The sequence below is a fragment of the Gavia stellata genome, chromosome 1 (genome assembly GCF_030936135.1).
Source record: "Gavia stellata isolate bGavSte3 chromosome 1, bGavSte3.hap2, whole genome shotgun sequence".
Lineage (NCBI taxonomy): Eukaryota > Metazoa > Chordata > Aves > Gaviiformes > Gaviidae > Gavia > Gavia stellata.
Window position 1 is genome coordinate 57,113,191 of NC_082594.1, and position 20,597 is coordinate 57,133,787.

The 20,597-nt window shown below is 41.9% G+C and overlaps 1 protein-coding gene across 1 annotated transcript in view; it reads left to right on the forward strand.

Annotated features, from left to right (window-relative positions):
- The window catches only part of GPC6 (glypican 6), a 791,687-nt gene extending 774,278 nt beyond the window's left edge, over positions 1 to 17,409 (forward strand). Inside the window, exons 8-10 of the mRNA XM_059822469.1 lie at positions 7,526 to 7,662; positions 16,582 to 16,757; positions 17,207 to 17,409. Coding sequence (XP_059678452.1) covers positions 7,526 to 7,662; positions 16,582 to 16,757; positions 17,207 to 17,409 — 516 coding nt within the window. The remainder of the gene's footprint in view (positions 1 to 7,525; positions 7,663 to 16,581; positions 16,758 to 17,206) is intronic.
- Positions 17,410 to 20,597: the final 3,188 nt, after the last annotated feature.

Consider the following 20,597-nt stretch of genomic DNA (forward strand, 5'->3'; position numbering starts at 1 on the left):
TTAGAAGAGCTGTCATCTGCTTTTCTGTGCAGAAGCATGAATCATGAGCAGGCAGTTATCGGTAGAGCTCCGGACCATTTAAAGTCACAAAGTCAAATTTGAAAAAAGAAAGAGAGGCGGAAAAACAAAAAGCATTGGTTGTGCAAGAAGGCTTGGGTGAAATTCTCAGAACTTATCTGCGCTGAGAAAGTATCAATAACCGTAAAATTTCACAGCCCCCTTTATAGAACCGCAGCCTTAACGTTTTGTAGGGGAAATAAAGCTTTGGTTAACCTTGGCACTGGCAGACCTCATTAAAATAACAGCCTGTCACTTTCGAGTTTAAAATAACAGGGTTGTCAGTTTTATATTCAGCGGAACAATCTATGGTCTTATTCTCAGGGAAACACTGCGGGTGTGCAGGGGAGGCGGGGGGGGGCCGCTGGCAGCAGCGCAAAGGCTGAGCAACACTGCCATCTCGAGGACCCCCCAGATCCAGGTGCTCCCCGGCAGCTGGCGGCACACGATGCTCAAAGCCCGCTGAATCCCTGCCGCACGCACTTCGCTTTTTAATAAAACGGCTGAAAAATAATCCGTGATAAAGCACATGGTGGTTCGGCAACTGCTTGGCATTTACATTTATTTTGTGAGAAAGTGTGGAAATGTATAATGTATGAAAAAATAATCTCCATATAGAGCAAATAAAGTTCTGCTTCACTTGTTCCGAATCGAAGCAGGTCATCTTCGCTGAGGTACCTAATGTGCATTGAAATTTTGGACACCTAATGAGCTGTTCTAAACAAAAATATGCATTTAAGCTCCCTGTACCTGATCAGTGGAGAAATGAAGGTGCCTTAAAAAAAAACTCTGCGAGAAATCCTCTTTAGCTAAATTCCAACACCTGTGTGAGATAGAGGAAGCCCAGTTCAATTGCTTGTACGTAAGTGCCTAGTGTCTCTGAGACACCTATATGAAGCTGGCAGATGGAGCAAAGGACATACAGGAGACAGGTCTTTCTCGAGGGGCAGCCCCTAAAACTTAGGGGTCCTAGTTAACTGATTTTCATTAAGCCCAGTTTACAAGGAAAACTGTGTGTCAATTAAAATACCCAGCTGTCCCATACTAACCTGTTTGTGACATGTGATTCTTGCCCTAAGTGTGACACCCGCATGTAGCAGAGACATAAAAACAACCAGATAGAAACAGTATATAATATGTGCTTGCTGACCCAGTCCTTTTAAACATATTGTTGGCCATTAGTCTTAGAATGCTTTCAGATTAAATCCCTAGTGGACATAAATACTGATCGATGTATGAAAGTCCGGCACAGTTTTCTGCTGGTACGGCATAACACAAGCCAGATTGCGATGGTCTCTTTGTTCGTCCTACCTGGCCATGCCCATGACCAAGGGCATGCCCTTCACCATCCCACACACGGCTCAGGTGGTCAAGCGCCATATCCGTAAATCTGTTATCAAGTTGCCCGTCGTTATACAAGCTCTACATCATTTTTAATTAAGACTGCAAGGGTGCTGGGTGCGTGGCTGGGTATGTTAGACACGTCTAGGGGAAAGCAAGCAGCAGGCAGTAGCAAACTGCCTGGTTTTTCACCTGGAAATAATGTGGCATGAAGAAGTGGCATTAGTTAAATGTTGCTTGTGAATTAAAGGGCAAAGGAGTATGCAACTGAAGAAACTACACAGACACGAACATGGCTTGTCATGGCTACTTGTATGTCTTTTCTCTAAAACAAAAGCCCAGGCCTCTTTCTACTCGCTGTCTGTAGATGTTCTGTTAGCGCAACACACGGGTAAGATACACTTTACATACCTGGCCTGAAGTCCCTGTAATTACAGTGCCTCGTCACGAGCACCCACTTGAAACGTATTCCAAGTGGCTACACCGCCACATACCCACCCATGGTACATCACCCAGAGTGGCACCCTGGTACACCAGAGAAGCAATGTCCAGTGAGCAGCCAGAAACATTTGTACATTTTTCCAGGGCTTAAAGGCTTAACTCTCAATAGGACTTTGCATTGAGGTGTTTCTGAGCATCCCCAGGGAGAAGATATTGACAGAAAGGCAAGCTGAATATTCTGCTTGAATTTCAAAAGGAAAATCTTCCTAAATTGCACAATAAACAAGAAAAAAATGGAATGCAAAAGCATCAGGAAGAAGAAAAGAAGGTTAATGAGAACAATTTCTTCTTAATACAAGCAAGAATCTATATTATTTTATTTCATTTATTGCATTGAACCTGGGTCAGTTTTGGATGCATTCCACCATCTTTGATCACTATTTTATCGTTTTCTGATATTGCTCTATCTGCAAGAGTAGGGATTGTATTGGTGGGGATGATAAATCTGGAAGGACCGTGAGTTTGCAGACGACACCGAGTTGGGCAGGTGTGTTGATCTGCTTGAGGGTAGGAAGGCTCTGCAGAGGGATCTGGACAGGCTGGATCGATGGGCGGAGGCCAACCGGATGAAGTTCAACAAGGCCAAGTGCCGGGTCCTGCTCTTGGGTCACAACAACCCCAGGCAACGCTAAAGGCTTGCGGACGAGTGGCTGGAAAGCTGCCCTGCAGAATAGATCCTGGGGGTGTTGATTGACAGCCGGCTGAAGATGAGCCAGCAGTGTGCCCAGGTGGCCAAGAAGGCCAACGGCATCCTGGCCTGTATCAGGAATAGTGTGGCCAGCAGGAGTAGGGAGGCGATCGTGCCCCTGTACTCGGCGCTGGTGAGGCTGCACCTCAAATACTGTGTTCAGTTTTGGGGCCCTCACTACAAGAAGGACATTGAGGTGCTGGAGCGCGTCCAGAGAAGGGCGACGAAGCTGGTGAGGGGTCTGGAGCACAAGTCTTATGAGGAGCGGCTGAGGGAACTGGGGTTGTTCAGTCTGGAGAAGAGGAGGCTGAGGGGAGACCTCATCGCTCTCTACAACTACCTGAAACGGGGTTGCAGAGAGGTGGGTGTTGGCCTCTTCTCCCAAGTGACGAGTGAAAGGACAAGGGGAAATGGCCTCACATTACGTCAGGGCAGGTTTAGGCTGGATATTAGGAAAAACTTCTTCACTGAAAGCGTTGTCAGACATTGGAACAGGCTGCCCAGGGAGGTGTTTGAGTCACCATCCCTGGAGGTATTTAAAAGATGTGGATGAGGCACTGAGGGACATGGTTTAGTGGTGGACTTAGCAGGGTTAGGTTTACGGTTGGACTTGATGATCTTAAAGGTCTTTTCCAACCTAAATGATTGTATGATTCTATGGACTTGTCAGGGGAGGACATGGCAAGGGAGGAGGAGAAAAAAAGGGAATTTACTTTTTAAAAATTATTTTAGGGCCACCACCTTTAAAATTGGCGTTTTGGCTCACATTGCTTCTGAGTGCACATTATCCCACTGCCAAAGAAGCGCATTTCCATTGGAAATTAAACCAAAGTGGATTCCATGGGCAATTGGCTGCCCACTTCACAAGCAAGTGTCTTTCTGGGATCTCTCATGCCTTATAAAATGTAGTCATCTCACTTTTAGTTTTGCATGGTATTTTCAATGCTTTTTTGAATTATCCTGGGTAAGTCTTTTGATTTATCCAGATGTCCTGAATTAAAACAAGGAATGCTAAGGTCTAATTCCTGCTAAAATGATGGGCTTGCTTTTTAGCTCACTTCATTACTTTGGAGTGCAAGGTGAGTAAAGAAGACAGAAACATTGGTCAGCTTTATTTACCTCCTTATAACTGAGCCCATACTGGTAGGACTGGAACTGAGCTCATGGGTGCTGTTCCAAGTTCTGCTGAGGAATTGCATGACGTACATGACTGCCTCAGTCACGTAAAAAGTCAGTGGCAGAAAAAAGAAATTAACTGTATTTCTTAATGTAGGGCATGTAACTACACCATTTCCATAACTCTGGATATGAATTTCTCTTTGGAAATGATGCAAATATTTAACTTTTCTCACCTACACAATAATGCCTTTCCTCTGTGAGCAATTATAGATGAAGGCCAGGCTATTTTAATATCCATTTCTATATATCCCCCAATAAATTAAAAATGTAACTTTTTGCATGGCCTTTGCTATATCCTTTTTCTTATAAGAGAGAAAGTATTGCAATTCAAAACAAATTTAGTACCTTCAAAGCAGCTGAAAAAAAGTAGTTCAATATAATATCAGGGCTACGTCAGGAAGGTAGCTAGGGAAAGTCAGACTCACTACAGCCAAAGAGATCCATCTGTCTTAACCCGAATAAATCTCTGCTAGAGAAAGTGGAAAGGAAATATGTAAAATATCAAAATTGCATACGTCTTGTGTTTAAATGTTTCCACAGACGTCTAACCGAGCTTGAAAGTTAATCTTTAATTCAAAGAATAGGAAATACCAAGAAATCATTTACAAGGCCACAGGTCACTAGGGGGATACAGTAGTCTGACTTCGTAAATCACAAGCAAGCAATGTTAACTGAATCCTTAGTGGCTTTTATCTCATTTTCAAGGGACTGTACATCTGTTACATATTTTTTAAATGCTGGTGGTGATCAAAACAATGTATGGAGGAACATGCGTAACCATGGGGACTAATAAGAGACTTTCTGTGGTCATGTTTGAGGAGATCCCAGAACCGAAGCCACAAAAACCCCCAGGCAAAAGTTTTACACGTCATGGCAGGCATTACATGACCTAATTCTATTCTGCATTTAAAGTTACATTAAAAGTACTCTAAAGTCATTGCCTGCCCATATGTTCGTCACGCAGAAGTGAACGTGGCCATCAGGCTACTCCCTGAAAGAGGAGGTGAATCAACCGGTGTTCGTAATTCCTCTTTCAAGGCCATCAGAAACCACACTGTACTTCCAGAAAACTAGTTTCAGGGTGAGGTTCAAGGAACTGTTTAGGTAGGTGTGTAAACTCCACTGCCAAAAGCTAAGAGGGTTAACAGAGGTCCGGTCACACAGCAGGAAAGAGCAAGACTTCGCAGGCTGAGTCCACAAGTTGTTTGAAGCTCAGTGGTGAAATAATGCAATCGGGGGGGAGGATAGCTATGAAGGGAAATATCTGAGAGCAATAAAAAGTGTTAAAATGCACCTAAATTGGAAGCATCTTGAGAGGGCTGCAAATGGTAACCTGTCCCTAAGCTGTATTCATTTTTGCTATTGCTGCTTTTTGTGAGTCATGTAAATGTCTCCCTCCCTTCCAGGTTCTAAAATGGGAATGACACCTCAGGGGGATGTCTGTGAGATTTAATTAGCTGTCATTTACCAACAATACTGGGTAAAGTAAGACCATCTTACTTTACCAGGTGCACTTCTGAAATACAAAAAAAAAAAAATCTTTATTGTTAGGAAATTTAATGATTTGTTGTCTATATACAGTACACATATAGAGTACATAAACATCATTTAATCGCTTCAGAAGTGACTGGGGAATGGGAGTCCTCACTTTGATTTTCAGGGAGTATCTGGAGAGCCTGTGCAGTGTGTGAGCTGTGAGAACCTCTCTCCATTCTTTTGCTGACTTCTATGAAAATTCAAGGTTTGTACTCCAAATTACAGCCCTTACAAGGGGTGTTGTTGACTCACTTGTGGCTCAAAACAGAAGTCTCCAGTCCTCAAGCACCAGCTGCAATTTGATTATGGTAGAAATCTGAATATAACTCTAAACATCTGAGTTTTGAATAGCTTAAAATAACTTCCAGATAGCAACGAAGTTACTGCTCTGAAAACTAATTACTCATTACTGATATCAATCATATTGCTTGTGTAAATAGTTATCCAGGCACAAGCAATAAATGATAAAACCTGTCCCTTTGACTCCCGTGTTCCTCAAGCTTATACGAACGGAGCCTCCTCCCTATAAACCCTCCCTCTACATTTTCTATAGGATTTCTCTGTCTGATTTACTGCATGGTGGCCTAACAGGAGTTTACACATCTCTCTGTGAACTTTGGGCCCTTTGACTGAGTTGCTTGTGCTGGTTAGCTGTACCCGTTACAGACCCTGGGGTCTTTATCCTCAGCATGGGCAGAAGGGGAAGAGGAGAGGCTGCTGTCTGCCCAAAGACCCTGGTGCCATGCACCAAAGACATCAGAAAGGGCAGGCAACCTGAGACCATCCCCACTTCTGCTGAAGGCTTGACCACGGTCTGTAAACTGAAATTTAATTTTTGGCTTGGCAGGGCTCCCCTACTGAGACTTGAAAGGCTTGCAAATGCTGCTAGTATCTCACAGGAAAACAAAGCAACTAGGGCTTGGCAAGGGGTGTGGAGGAGATTTATAAGGTGTCTATCATGGCAAAAAACACTGTCAACAACTCATGCAGCCAAATACTGTCCTACTTATTTCTTACGGATGAAAATGCAGACGGTGCTTCTGAAATAACATCCTCGGCTGTTTCTGTCTCCTGGCTTATGAAGTGACATTCCTCAGAGTTTAAGCAGGGCAAAGCAGCGTGGGCCATTTGCTTGGAGACCTAGCATGTCTTCAGAACAAAAGATAAAAAAGATAAATAGCCAAGTACAATATTGTACCTCAACAACCTAAAAGCCAATCTCAAAACTGAATGGAAGAATGGAGTGCTTTTATTTCTTGGGGTTTTAAAGAATAAAGCTCGGCGATTTCCTTTGAAAGCTATTCAACAAGCTCCCCTAAATCCTATTACAACTTAATGTGAAATGCATCTGTTTCCATAAGAACAACAGTGGCACCATTCATCCTTTGCAGTCTGTCCTTTGTTGTGCATTCTATCTATTCTTGTAGATTTTTCCACTCTGGTAAACCGAACGCAGAACAAGAACTGATAACATTTTAGCCATTTATTCATTAAGTAGATGCTGGAAATTCAGCTTGTTCCTGCTTGCTGCCTGAATCATGCCAAATTAAATTATTGTTCAAGGAGTTTATAATGTAAAGAAACTGTTTTGATACTGTCCAAATATTTCTTGAACATGAAGTCTGTATCCAGCTACAGGTATTTATCTACACCTAACAGCAAAGATGGATATAGTCTCCACATGCATGTGTATACACAAATGTCTCACTGTTACTGAGATCCACATGTACTGCAATGTATTCAGCCTGTGTATCTTAAATCAGTTCAACATCAGCTCAGCACTGCATAATTTTTTTAAAACCTGCATATGTAGCTCTAAATGTAATATTTATCTAAGGCATGACCAGGTTGGTGGGTGAGACATTTTATCTGATGTACACTGTTTAACTGAATTTACATTCAGCAGACTGTGAGGCATATTAATTCTTAGAAAGACGTATATTTAGAAAACCTTAGACAAATGAAGACTAGAAAGAGCAAGATGTAACACGCTTTTTATTAATGTCTTGCCTGTGGAAAAAGGTGACTTTGATTGTTTGTACTCTTTGAACCCAGATGCTGAGTACCTTACTCATAAATACAGGAATTTAAGTTTTAGCACCTTCAGCCCATTTAACCTTCACCATCATCACCATTACGGAATTAAACAACCTGTTATTTAACATGACAGTTTGCGTGGCTGATGTTTTTAACCTGTTTTCCCTCTCGTTGTCTCTTAATCAGGTAACAGACATTAAAGAAAAGCTAAAGCTCTCTAAAAAGTTCTGGTCAACATTACCCTACACAATCTGCAAGGATGAGCAAGTGACAGCTGGTCCGTCAATCGAGGAGGACTGCTGGAACGGCCACACCAAGGCGAGGTGAGGTGGACCCCTCTCCACCGCACTCGGTCCAAATCCCCATCCGGCCTGAAGCAATCATGAAACTGAGGGCATTTCACAACGCTGTTTATAAGAGTGAATCGGAAATGGGGAGAACAAGTAATTGTCCACACGCAGCTTGTAGCCGAGATTACTTATTGTCAAGGTGCCATTAAAGCCAGAGTGTGAGTCAGGGCAAATGTGCACAGCATGTCAGCATGTGAACACAGAAAATGTTCATTGGTTCAGCTCCAGAAGGATAATTTATACCACGATTTCAAAGAGCTCTTTAGCTCCATTTAGCATCCCTGTGTGGGGACTGACAGCTTGTGAAGCAATTGCACTCTCGGGATATCATACTGGGATGAAACAGAAATTGGAATTTCGGCGGTATTTGCTATTGGCTGGCAAAGCTTAGGGCTATTTGCTGGGGGCGGGGGGGGGGAACTGAAAAATAGCCAGCAGAGAATAAATGTAACACTCCTACTTATCTTGTGTAGAAGGCTTGACCTTATGTTACTTCATCAGAGATACTGCAGTCATCTGCCCTTGTTTGTGATGAGTTTTCTGTGAGTTTTAATCTTGAAGTTTACTTGGCTCTGGCTGTGGCAGGGCTGGAGCTGGCAGATGAGCAGGTGTCTCCAAAGGTCCCAGTGTGGATTCATCAACTGTCAGAGGAAAGGATCTGATTCTCCCTGCTGAGAAACAGAGAGAGGAATTGGCTCAGGGACCATACTGGGGGCAGTCAGGTTTCAGGTCTGCAAGGGTAGCCTGTGCTTTTGGGGGGACAAGAGGAGTGGAGGGGTTTGAGTGCCTGGTGAGCGCTGAATCTGGAGAGCAGTGATACTTTCTGGCACGCAGGGACTGTAATCTTTATTTTCCTTTTACCTGATGATACAAATGAAGCCAGAATAAAAAAAATCAGCCAATAACAGAAAAATACCCCAAAAATAAAAGTGAGACAAGCACATAAAATATAAAAACTCAGTGGAAATAAGACAACAAGGGAAAAAACTCACAAACCTGTTAAATGTCATTTTGCATGGATGGAGGATGGACAGATACATACATAGATTACACTCACCCCATCATCTAACCATTTTTATAAGGCACACACTTTACGGGGGGAGGTTTTGCACTGAACGCACGCCCTTTCTCCTAGCCTTACTATATAATGGTCAAAAGAATTAATTTTACAGATGAGAGCAGAGGGCTCTTTGGGATGCTGCTAGCCCACTGCACCCACTTTGAGACGCACATGAACAAATCTGTCCAAAAGCACGGGTCACTGCTCAGTTCCTAAGTCCCAGATCCAGAGAAAGCCCCTGGAGACTCTGAAAGACAGCTAGGAGGAGCGTCTGGCTATTACGGGACTCATCACAAAGGAACAGTATGGAGAGAGAAATAAAAATGTGGTTTTAGCTTCCTTTATAATATCTTTTCTTGTCGGTGGGCTTTGTAAGATATGACCCCAGGTTGATGTGCTGCAGCAGTTAAACGGAGTTTCCAGGCCTCCCAGCTGGATGCCATGCATCTACATGAGGATGCACGCATTAATAAAAGATATATGCTACTCTTTCTTCAAAAGAGCAGTCAAACAAACCTGCTAATATACCTCCTGGTTTCCATGACCAATGCTAGTGTTTGTACCACTGGCTGGCTGATACTTTTCAGCTGTGTTCTGCTCCTGCACTGAAGGGCCTGGCACAACTTCCACATTTGCTGGGAGTTATAGAGGTGCATTTTACGCATGTAGTTTTTCACCCTCCTTTTGCAGTATTTATCTTATGAGAAGCCTAGCTATTTTCATGATGCCTTCTGAGATTAATGTTCTGGAGCCATTGAGAAAAGTTATCCTCTGCTGATAATCTCCTTGAGTAATTTAACACAGACGTTTCACTGGATGTGGGATCACAGCTTCAAAGCATCACCTGAAAATACCATCTCAGCAGGCCCAACCACTGCTCCTCTGTCGAGTTTCTATTTCATATCCATTCACAAAGGAAATGTATAGTCATAGTCTTAATAACAGAACTCAATAAATGCTTCAGGTGGAGAGAATAGTAATAAATCAGAGAGATACCATAGAATGCTATGGCCTGTATATGAAATAATATTGAAAATATTATTGAAAATAACTAGCTTTAGATGCAAAATCACCTCTTGGCTGGTGAACAAGGACATTTACTGTAGCATAAAGAAAAAACGGAAATCTTTCCTTGATCATACTGATTAGTATCTGATATCAAACGCTAGTTCACAAGAACAAGGGTGGCAAAATCTGGCCAATATGCGTATATCTATTCATGTTCACTGTGTCACCTGTCATAAGCACCCCTGCGCTATATAAGGAGCTGCATTTTGAATTCCAGAGAATATGACAACAGCCCATGATAGAAATTTAACCACCTCCTCTTTTCCTAGGCATTAATACTATAAGTAAGAAGACAACATGGTGTTGGCTACTGTTGGGAAAGGAGATTGTTGCTGGGTTTTGATCAGATCCTGTGGTGGTGTAAAGAATTAGAAACTTTGAATTGCCAGATAGACATTATGCTTCATGTTTCATTTTATACATCACCTTTCGATGCTGCTTTTACAGGGGAAAAGAGTTACAAACCTGAGATCACAGAAAATGAAAGCTAGGCTTTCTCCTGTGAGAGGCATTACACCAAGGTCACTTGTGGTTATTACACTCCCCAGATATCACTTTGCTACCATGATTAATTTACAGTGACACCAGGTCACCAAATGAAGGTCGCCAATTCGCGAATAATCATGGCGTAACAGAGTCATCCATTTGGCGTTCTGGAAGGGTGCACTTGGCTCGTTGCTGATCCTGTACGAAGAATAATTTTAATCAGGTCACATGAGGTAGAAACCAAGTGCTGTGGATATAGGAAAATGTTTATTAGGTGGATGAATCTCTTTTTTTTAAAAAAAATCCATAAATTAAAAATAATAATAATAGCTACTTCAGACGATGTGCCTTGTAGAGAGATGCCCAACAGGACTTCCCCATAATGTCTGTATTCACAAAAGAACTTGAACACAATTTTGTGTTTAAAGAATTAATGTCTTCTGCCAGATGCAGAGACAGATTTTTTTTAAGATATTTAGTAACTAAAAAATGTCATTAAGACCAAACTTCAAAAGTTTAGCTCCTTCCCTATATGCAGATAAGTTCTTAACAACAGCTGATAACCTCTTCACTGTTCTCCAGAAATGAAGGAATTTTCCCAGGAATGATGGAAGTCAGGCTTTAGGAATTAAACAAAATCCAAGATATTAGCTCTTGAATAAGTGACTTCTACTGAAGTGAGAACAGTAGCCAAATCTGCAACCATTCTGGTGGTCAGAAGAACCTTGAATTGCTCCAACCAACTCAGCCAACCAATTTCAACCAACCCATGTGAGACATTGTGCTCATGCACTATCATCCTGGTGCTTATTCTCACCAGGACTATAGACCTACTAATATGTCTTAGCTCTGGAAGGATGTAATCTATGGAAGAGATAAGACCTGCATTGCTTTCCAGGAGGAACCTATCACTCTGCCGAGTACAATGAAGAAGAAATAGAATTATATATGAGACAGACAGTAATTATAGAGAAAGGTAAGGAATAAAAGGAAAAATGAACACTGTAATTTTCAATGTCTAGCTCAAGACTACAATGTATTTCACCAAAATAAACACAGGATAGAGTCTCAGCTGGCCTGAAATTTTCTTCTTCTGCCATAGGTAGGTGAGTGCCTACTTCCCCAGCAGAGAGCCTTTAATACCTGGTGAAATTCAGGTGGGAGGAAAGACTCACCAGATCAGTGCCTGCCCTGGGAAAGTTGCTCATTGCTGACCAGCAAAGCTTGCAATGAGAATGAGTTGAATGTCCTTTACCTGGAGGTAGGCAAAGATAACCATTTAGCACCACTAGTAAAAGTGTGAATAACCCACTTCTCAGTAAGTGCGAAAACTGCCTATTCTTAATTGACGGCTCTAGTTTATTTTTTCAGCTTCGTCCTTCCAACAAACTGGCAGATGAGCCATTTTCTCCCTCTCCTTCTGTCTCCTCGAGCTTTTCTCCAAGATGGAGAGAAAAAAAATAATGAAAAAATCCTATGGGGATTACCTCCTGAGCAAACAGAATCAGATTAAGTGATCTAGTTAGCCAAACAAGCCAATTTTCCACTGCACTTATCTTTCTGGACCAGATGTGACTGCCTACACCCAGCCCAGCCTGAGTAAGCCTGTGCTGTATTTTGTACTCTATTGCCTACAGTTCTGTGCACCTGGAAAAACTCCAGTACTGCCTAGGTGGGATGCTCCAGTCATGCTGTAAACAGCTGCTGCAGCAGCAAAATATGGAGAACGCTGATGTCTTTTAAAAACCAGAAGATTCCTCCTTTTTTGTTGTTTTTTTCATAGCTACAGCCTTTATATAAATGACTTGAAAGATTCATCAGTCATTTTTAGACTTGAAAAAGAAACAGGCACCCTGGAACATTAACTGGATATTAAAAAAAAAAAAAGTGGTTTTAAATAGGCTTTGTGGTGCTTGGCTATGATGTGCCAAAAGACATCTTTGTTTTGTCTGCTGAGACAAGCAAGAACCGTGGAAAGGCTAAGAGGAACAGAAAGCATTAATATTTTAGAAAACAATGTAAATTACACTAAAATCCTGACATAGCTGAGCAAGGAGCAAACAGCAGAAAACAAAAAATATTGTTCAGCTTCTCTATACTCAGAGGGCTAAGAAAGCTGATTTTTTTTTTACTTGGAGGATGCAAAGAACAGACACTGATTCAGGTTGGCACTTCTCTTCTTTTCATTTATAATGGGCATGCAGTTCTTGTAATGGCCAGGCGTACAAAGAGATCATTAACAAGAGCAGAAGCAGCAGCAAAGCTTAAAATTCACAGGGGTGTCTCCACTTACAGAACTGCAGCAAAAGCAGCTGTGTTCAACAACTTTGCCCAGCCAGCAACAAATCTTCTGTCAAAAAGTGGTCCCAAGACATGGCTTCCTATTCGGTGTGACTTAACCCTACCCCACACACATCAAAATGCTTTTGTCAGAACATGTGCCGGGCTGCTTCTCAGAGGCTGTCACTCACAGAACACCTTGGGCTGCATGTTCCCATATCTGTACCAGTCCTTTCAAGAAAGAAAAACAATTCAAAGATATTTACATTCAATGCAGGCTTTTCTGCCTTTTTTTTCCCCCTGAGGAAGCAGGTGAACTAGTTCAGTAATGAGGGCAGAATCCAGCTTCACATTCAGACATGTAAATTCCTGCATTTCAATATAGATGCCTGTGAGTGAGACAATAAGGAGTCATTTGTGTTGCCCAAGTAAAAGTAGTGTCATCTGAGACTCCTTGGCATGTCTGAGATGAGTATGACACAGGACACCACCTCCCATCTGGACCAGAGCCTGGGCAAGAACTGCTAGAGCATTTTAAAAATCACCACTGTTAAGATGCCTGAAGAAAGCCCCAATATCCTGTCAGCGTAGTCAATGAGGCAGTTTTCAACTGCCTAAACACACTTATCTACTGATATGTGAAACGATCTGAATAGTGAAGACACCTTCATGGAGCTGGCAAATAAGATACTGAACCTACAGGGTATTCAAACCCTACTGGGGTGGCAGCAGGACACCAAGCAGCATATCCCTCAGTAGCTAAAGTGGTGCTCAAGACTCAGTTCAGCTGCCTAAAGAAAGACACCTGATAAAATGGTACAAGATGTACAAGATCTCCCCCTCAAGCCTGTAGATATGATGCAGGACCTATGGGAAAGCCACACCTTTCAAGGCTAGTAATGAGAAGAGGAGGAATAACCAAGAGCATTCAAATGGCACCAGATGTCTATGTTTGTGCAACTAAATCCCAGCAGATGAAATCTAATGAACTAGTCATCTGGCCAAAGGCACACGGGACTCCAACAGCTATCCCCACGCCACTGACAAATAAACTCCTGGCTAGTTTTGACCAGATCTTGTGCTGACTAGATCCGGTGAGAGTGGGACTCCGCTCATATGCAGGCACTTGCATTTAGACGTACAAGTTTTGGTATCTGCATAAACCTGAAGATGACTCCTCCACCTCTCTAATTCTTTTGCTCTTATGCCCTAAATGCCAAGAGGCTCATTCGCCTGGGAATTTAAGTATCCACCTAACCTTTAGGCCATCATAAGGTAATGGATTTCTTGTGACCCACATCCAGTATGGCTCCCTTACACATCCAGGTGAGGTGCACTGGGCTGTTCTCCTGCGAGGTTAACACCTCCATGCCAGGAATGCCTTGGGGATCACCAGATCCAGAGGCAGATACTAGGGAGTGTGTGACAGATTGACTGAATCCCTTCCTGCGACTGAATGGGCTGGTCCATTTAAACTTAGATGGTCTTCAGAAGGACACCAAATCCACACTGATCACAGTGCAGAATATGAACCTCCATAAAAAGCACACACCAGAGCACTCTCTAACTGCTTTAAATCTCCAAACTAACTCATATTGTCTCCATATGAAAAGCTTACTATGAAATCAGTACATTCTTCTTTTATTATTGACGATAAGACAAGATGAAATCAAACATAAATCAGTCAAAGAAAGCCTGTGAACTGCTGTTTAGAGCTAGCCATAGCTTCTCATGGATGGCTTGCAATAAAGAGCAGCTAACCCTTCATAAACAAGGGAAGCAATCCACGTGAACACTCAATGATGTCAAGTCACTTCTAGCTGCTAACAGCTATGGCCATTGTCATCGACAAGATACCAGACAAGATGGACATCCTCTCTGAGCCAGTAGGGCAATTCTTACATTCTTACTTTTTTTAATCAACCGCACCTTGAAATCACTGATTTACTTCTAGGCTGAGTAATTTATCTAACAGCAGCCATTTCATTTGTAGAGACATGTGACAGATGGAGGTGCTGTTCCTTTGCAGCCCAGAGCTTCCCTGCATGCCAAGGTCTCTGTCCTGCTGCCTCCAGGCAGCTCAGCAGAATTATTTCCCATTTCTGTCTTTCGTGATTCCTAACACTGTGGTCTGCAGTCCTCTGTACTAGGGGAGATGGCTCTGTATTCTCACCGTAGTTAAGCCTGTGCCACAGGAGTCTGGATGGGATCCCTACAGCATTGTTACTTCTCCTTGTGGTACTAGTGAAACAACAGGACATGCAGTTTGAGTCTGGGTATTTCTGGCAGTCATGTTTTGTTCTTATATGTTCACACTCCCCCAGGATTATTCTCATGTAAGCTTTCAAAGGCCACTGATGACAAATGAGTCTCATATTGCAAAGCCAGTACCTATTACGATGAGACTAAACCCTTCTGTGGTGCAGCAAAGCAGTTATCATTTGTGAACCTCCGGCAGCAAAACAAAACTTATTTTCCCTTAACCGTGACTTCAGCAGAGAAAGTCCTTTCTTCTCCCTTACTTTCAGCTTTATTTTTATGGAATACATTTATTTTCCAGACCAATGTGAACAAAAAACTGGCACTAGTGCCAAATTTGAATATTGATAGAGAACTGGGCTGGCACAAGTGAGAGTGAAGTAAAATACTCTTAAAACTGTATTTGTTACCAGGCTTCATGAAAGTTTGCAGTTAGTAGGCTAGACTGTACTATCATTACTGGCTGAGCACGTACCCACAAGAGGAATCCCACAAACATCGGTAGGATAGCCTGATACGCAAACTAATTACAAAATAGATCATATCCTGATAAAGAACAAGAACAAAGGGTAGATCTGCCCCAAATCCCTTGCGATCTAAGTATGAGACAAAGACAGTAGGTAAATAAGACAGACAAGAGAGGGAAGCAGAGATACACAATTTTCTCAGGATACCATGCCAGCACAGAGAAATAATGTCAGCCTTTTATCAGCCTAGGAGCTGTAAAATGCACAGATACTTTTTAACAGAGATTCAAAGCAGGAAAAAACGTAGCTTTCCAGAGGCCTGTAAGGAGTTTCCTGAGTACAAAGAGCAGCAGGGGACGGAGTGTGCGTATTTAACAAAAGATGATAAAGACTTTTACCATAGGATGATCAGAGGCATAGGCTGATTTTTGTAGGAGAGAGATACCTGCAAAACCTTACTTGCTGCCTGTGAGCAGCATAAAACTGCATTTGCCAAGGTCAGAGAAGGGAATGCTGCAGTGATCAAGAAATTACAAGCTAAGAGCCTAAATAAAAAACTCAGATGTGTGGATGGATAGGAAATACCATACCTCAAATGTGTTATGCACAAAGCATGTGGCAGATGCAAGTATAGCCTGTTTGTAAGGAATAAGGACCAAATCAAAGAGAATACTGGAATCTGGTAAAGTCACAGTGCCGTATATGGGCCTGGATGTCGGATAGGCTGGAGATGTTCACAGTCAAAAAAGGGATGCAAGGAAGAACTGGAGAAGAAAATTAATTAAGTTTTTCCTTTAAACAAGGAGAGCCATAATGCCTCAAGATAGCCTCCTAAACTATCTCAGAACAACAAATATGCTATATATAACAAAGGAGTTCATAATTTTTAAGCAGAAAGAAATAAAACTAGAAGAATGCACTGTTAGATGCTTAATTTAGTGTGCAACCATTCATATCAGTAGAGGATCTGAACGTGCAGTGAGTTACTGCTGGCTGGTGAACCTCTTCCGTAGTTCACAGAGCCAGTGGACATGCTGGGGAATATGTGGAGAGTTAGGAGGTTGGAGAGCTTAAATCCTTTCTGCTCTCCATGCAGCTGAGCTACTAAAAAGAGCCTTTAGAGTCTGTAAAATTAAAAACCATTTCACTGGAGCTGTTTAAGAACTGTGTAATCATTATCAGTGTCAAATTGCTTAGCACAGCATTTACTGTACAGACTTCTGTTTCTGAAACTTATTGCATTTTAAACTAATCATTCATCCTGCTATATAGATACTTGCCTGAGATTATGAACGATGGCTTGACCAACCAGATCAACAATCCAGAAGTAGATGTGGACATCACAAGGCCAGATACCTTCATTCGACAACAAATCATGGCCTTACGTGTCATGACTAACAAACTGAAGAACGCGTATAATGGAAATGATGTCAACTTCCAGGATACCAGTAAGAAACCATTAACTGTCATTAAATAAGTATATTTTGGAACACATTTATAAATCGGTTCCGTTGGAATGGCTTGCTTTGGTCTTTGTGCTCTGTGCTGCTGACAACATAGAAACCAGCCTTTTCTGTCCCATGAAATTCCAGTTATATATTTGTTTCTTATGCTTCTCTTGCTTATCTTCATGTCAAATGCCTCAAGACATTGAGGGCTTTCCATAATGCCAGCAGTCCACTCCTTTTTCAGCACCTAACTGCTGAACAAGCACCTAATTGAATCATGGTGGCTTTCATTTGGATGCTTTACTGAATGAAAGTTAGCACCACCAGCACTTTCCCATTCCCAAGGTGTTCATCCCCACCAGGGTGCCCGGGTGGAACGGGAACGGAGAAAAGGGACGAACGCTGTAACCCGTGGCCCTCATGTAGTTTCCCTCGCTCCTTTGTGCCAGGTGACGAAACCAGCGGCTCGGGCAGCGGAAGCGGCTGTACAGATGACATCTGTCCCACCGAGTTCGATTTCGTCACCACCGAAGCACCACCGGTTGACTCCGACAGGAGGGAGGTGGAGGCTTCAGCCACACAGGCTGGCAGGTCACTGCAGACGTTACTCGTCGTCTTCATCAGTCTCATACTGCAGAGACAGTGGAGATAATCCTGGATCTGGTCGGAAAAACTGTGTTTTAGCTACAGAAACAGCCAACTTTCTTCTTTTCTTATACTCTTGGACAATGGACCATGCCACAAACACTTGCAGTTTTCTACGAGAAGAGAGCAGTACTGCAACCTGCTTCCCTTTTTTGTTTTCCCAAAGAATACCAGGTGCCAGACTGAACTGCTTCCTGCTTTTTTCAGATATCTCTGAAGACAATATCCACTCTTGAGAGAATTCTTTCTCAAACCTTTATTACAGGAGACTTTCTGAGCTTCATTTCCTTTTATGCTGCAAAAGTAAAAAAGGATCTTACAGTGTGTGTTTTTCCCTAATGAGAAAAAAGAGGGGGGAAGAAACGAAGAAAACAGTTTTCTTTCTGAATCAGGCCTGACTCAAGGCTGCTGCATTTCAACAGAATATCAATGAAACAAAAAAAGACAAGAAAGGAACAAAAAAAATGCAACCATTCTTCATTCTTCAGGTTTCCTTTAGGAACTTCCATAGGATGATTCAGGTCATCAGAATGATCATTGCTATAGGGAGGAAGTCTGGATTTTTTTTCCAACATGAAAGTATGTCTCAACAGTGAACGTCTTGCACTCCATCTGCCAGCCACATCAGGTTGGTATGAAGGTAGAGAAGCTGAAAAATAAGTTTATCTTTTAGTATGATAGTAACTCCACTAGCTTCAGAATATCACGTTACAGTTGTTTAGGATTTAAATCTTAATGCCCAGTAAAAAATTGAGTAGTAGCACGATTTCACCTAGCTTCTTTTAGTAGTCATCCATGTTATACAATTGGCACAGATTTCCTCTTAGCTCACCATCAGCCGTGGTGGTAATGCTAAACAACAGTCCTGACAAATCTCCCCTCAAGGGTTTGGACAGAAAATAATCTCTTGTGATACAATCTCTTTCCTTTCATCACTGTTCTGACATCGATTAGGACTTTCTGCTACTATGTTCATTATCCTACCAAGATGGCAATTCTCTAATGGACTAACAGCCACCAGATCAATAGTGTGTTTCACATCTAACTACATATTTCATATCAGTTAATTTCATTATCACAGGGATTTCTTCTGCAAAATTTCAGAACAAACAAATATATAGTACTGACATGGAGATTTCTTTCACTTTTTTAGTCTTAGTATGATCATCTATTTTTATATATATAAATATATATAAATCACAGATTTTAACTTGTTAATTACAAGCTCAGGGTTGACACTTCTTTGTAAGAAAAAAAATGTTAGGTCAACCAGCTCTTCTTTTTTTGTGCTGCTCTGAAAAGTAACCCTTTAATGACTGGTGAGCACAAAAATCAAAGAAGAGAGTTTTTTACATATCCAGTTGTCCATTTCTTACCAGGTTTGCAGGGTGGGGGAGAAAACCTCTCTCATACATGCGTATTTGTGGGGAGCATGTGAGTTTGTGTGATAGGCCTGGAGAAGGACATGGATGTTATTCGTGATGGCAATTGTACTCTCAGATTCTTCAAGGATACATTGCTTTAATAATCATTGCCTAAATGACCATAGTCCTGGAGAGAGTTTCCCTGATTTGCATCTGGTCATCAGACTGGAGGTGGAAGCTGTTTAAATCCTGGACAAATGAGTGCAAAAATTAGACATCAAAACCTTCCCTCTTCCATCAGCCACAGACGAAGGGCTTCTGTGACTATTCTGTGTGGTGTTGAAATGATTTGCCAGAAATTTATTTCCTGATTCTTACAGTGACTCTGGAAATGGTATAGACAAATTATGGAAACACTGTAAAGGCAGCCAACCACATTACAATTTAACAGCAGAGCAGGTAGATCATATCCATTGCAATCTCTTTTTCTTGTCGAATTATAATTAGCTATCGATTTAGACATGAAATTAAAGTAGAAAACACACAGCACATTAGGATAAAGTATACTTAAGCACTTTTACCAAAAAGTATTTACAAGCTATCTATATAGTATGTCAAATAACAAAAAGCATAGGTTTTGAGCCACTTGTATTCCATTCTTTTTTTCCCATTTGTTTGTTTATTTCAAAGTGTAATGATCTATTCTTCTTGGCCCAGCCTAGCGTGCAGGAGTTGCTGGCTAGGTGTTCAGATCACACCGGCCATAGCAGTACTTGCTGCTGCTCTGATGGTTCGCTCTAGAGTGGATCTCATGATTCAGCATTTAATGCCTTCAGGAAGTTAAACAGCAGAGTTTAAGCCAATTTTCACAGGCTTTTTCATTGGCCCTGGTATATCAGGTACCAAGCAGAGGATATTTTCTTTGATTTTTTTTCCTGAACTTGCATATGCAGCTTTCTACAAGGAGACCCCTTTAAAACTCTCCCCTGGTCCATCTCTTTCTACCCATCTACACACCCTTTCCACGCTTCTCCTCCTCAGCAACCTTGTTTCAGGACAAGTTGAGTGTCATTTTGATTTTTCCCATTGTCTGTTTATTCAGTGGTAACTGATACTACTTCCGTCTGATTATTCTGGGTCTGGAAGCTTATTGACAGATAACCAAGTCCTCTGAGGGAGGTCCTCTGTTGTACCTGCTCCACACTGCTGGCTAAGGAGCTAATGGACTCCAAGGGTCTTTGTGTTAACCTCGGCCCACGTTTAGGTGGTCTGATGACTGGTGCAGCCAAACTGGGTGTCCAGGGTGCTCTCAGCTATTTGTAGACCTCCATGGACTTGTGGGCAAGGAGTAAGAGGGATCCCTAAGAACTAGGGGGTTTGCTGAAGGCTGTTCTCACTCGGGGAGCTTGCAGGAGGGGCCCTGCTCAGCTTGGACTGGATCTTACAAACTGCCAGTGAATTGTTATAACAAATCAGACTAATCTTTGCCAAAATCCAATTGTCTTGTGCAAGTTCCGCCAGAAATTTATGTCTTCCGTATTATCTCTCCTCTTTCCTACTATGCGTGGTGATATCTTGTCAGGAGGTGGAGATGCCTTTGCGTGAGGTATTAGGCATACATTTCCTTAATAGTCCCTAAAGGTTGAATACTCTCTTCATACACTGCATTTTTCTGAGATTAAGAGAGCTATTAAATCTGCAGAGCAAACTAAATTGGGAATGAAGGAAAGAAAAGAAAGAGCATTCATGTTCATAAATGCAAGGATCTACATAATTTCCAATGCTTCTATTTGCACATCCTTTACATCCATTAGCTCTTCTTCTAAGGTAA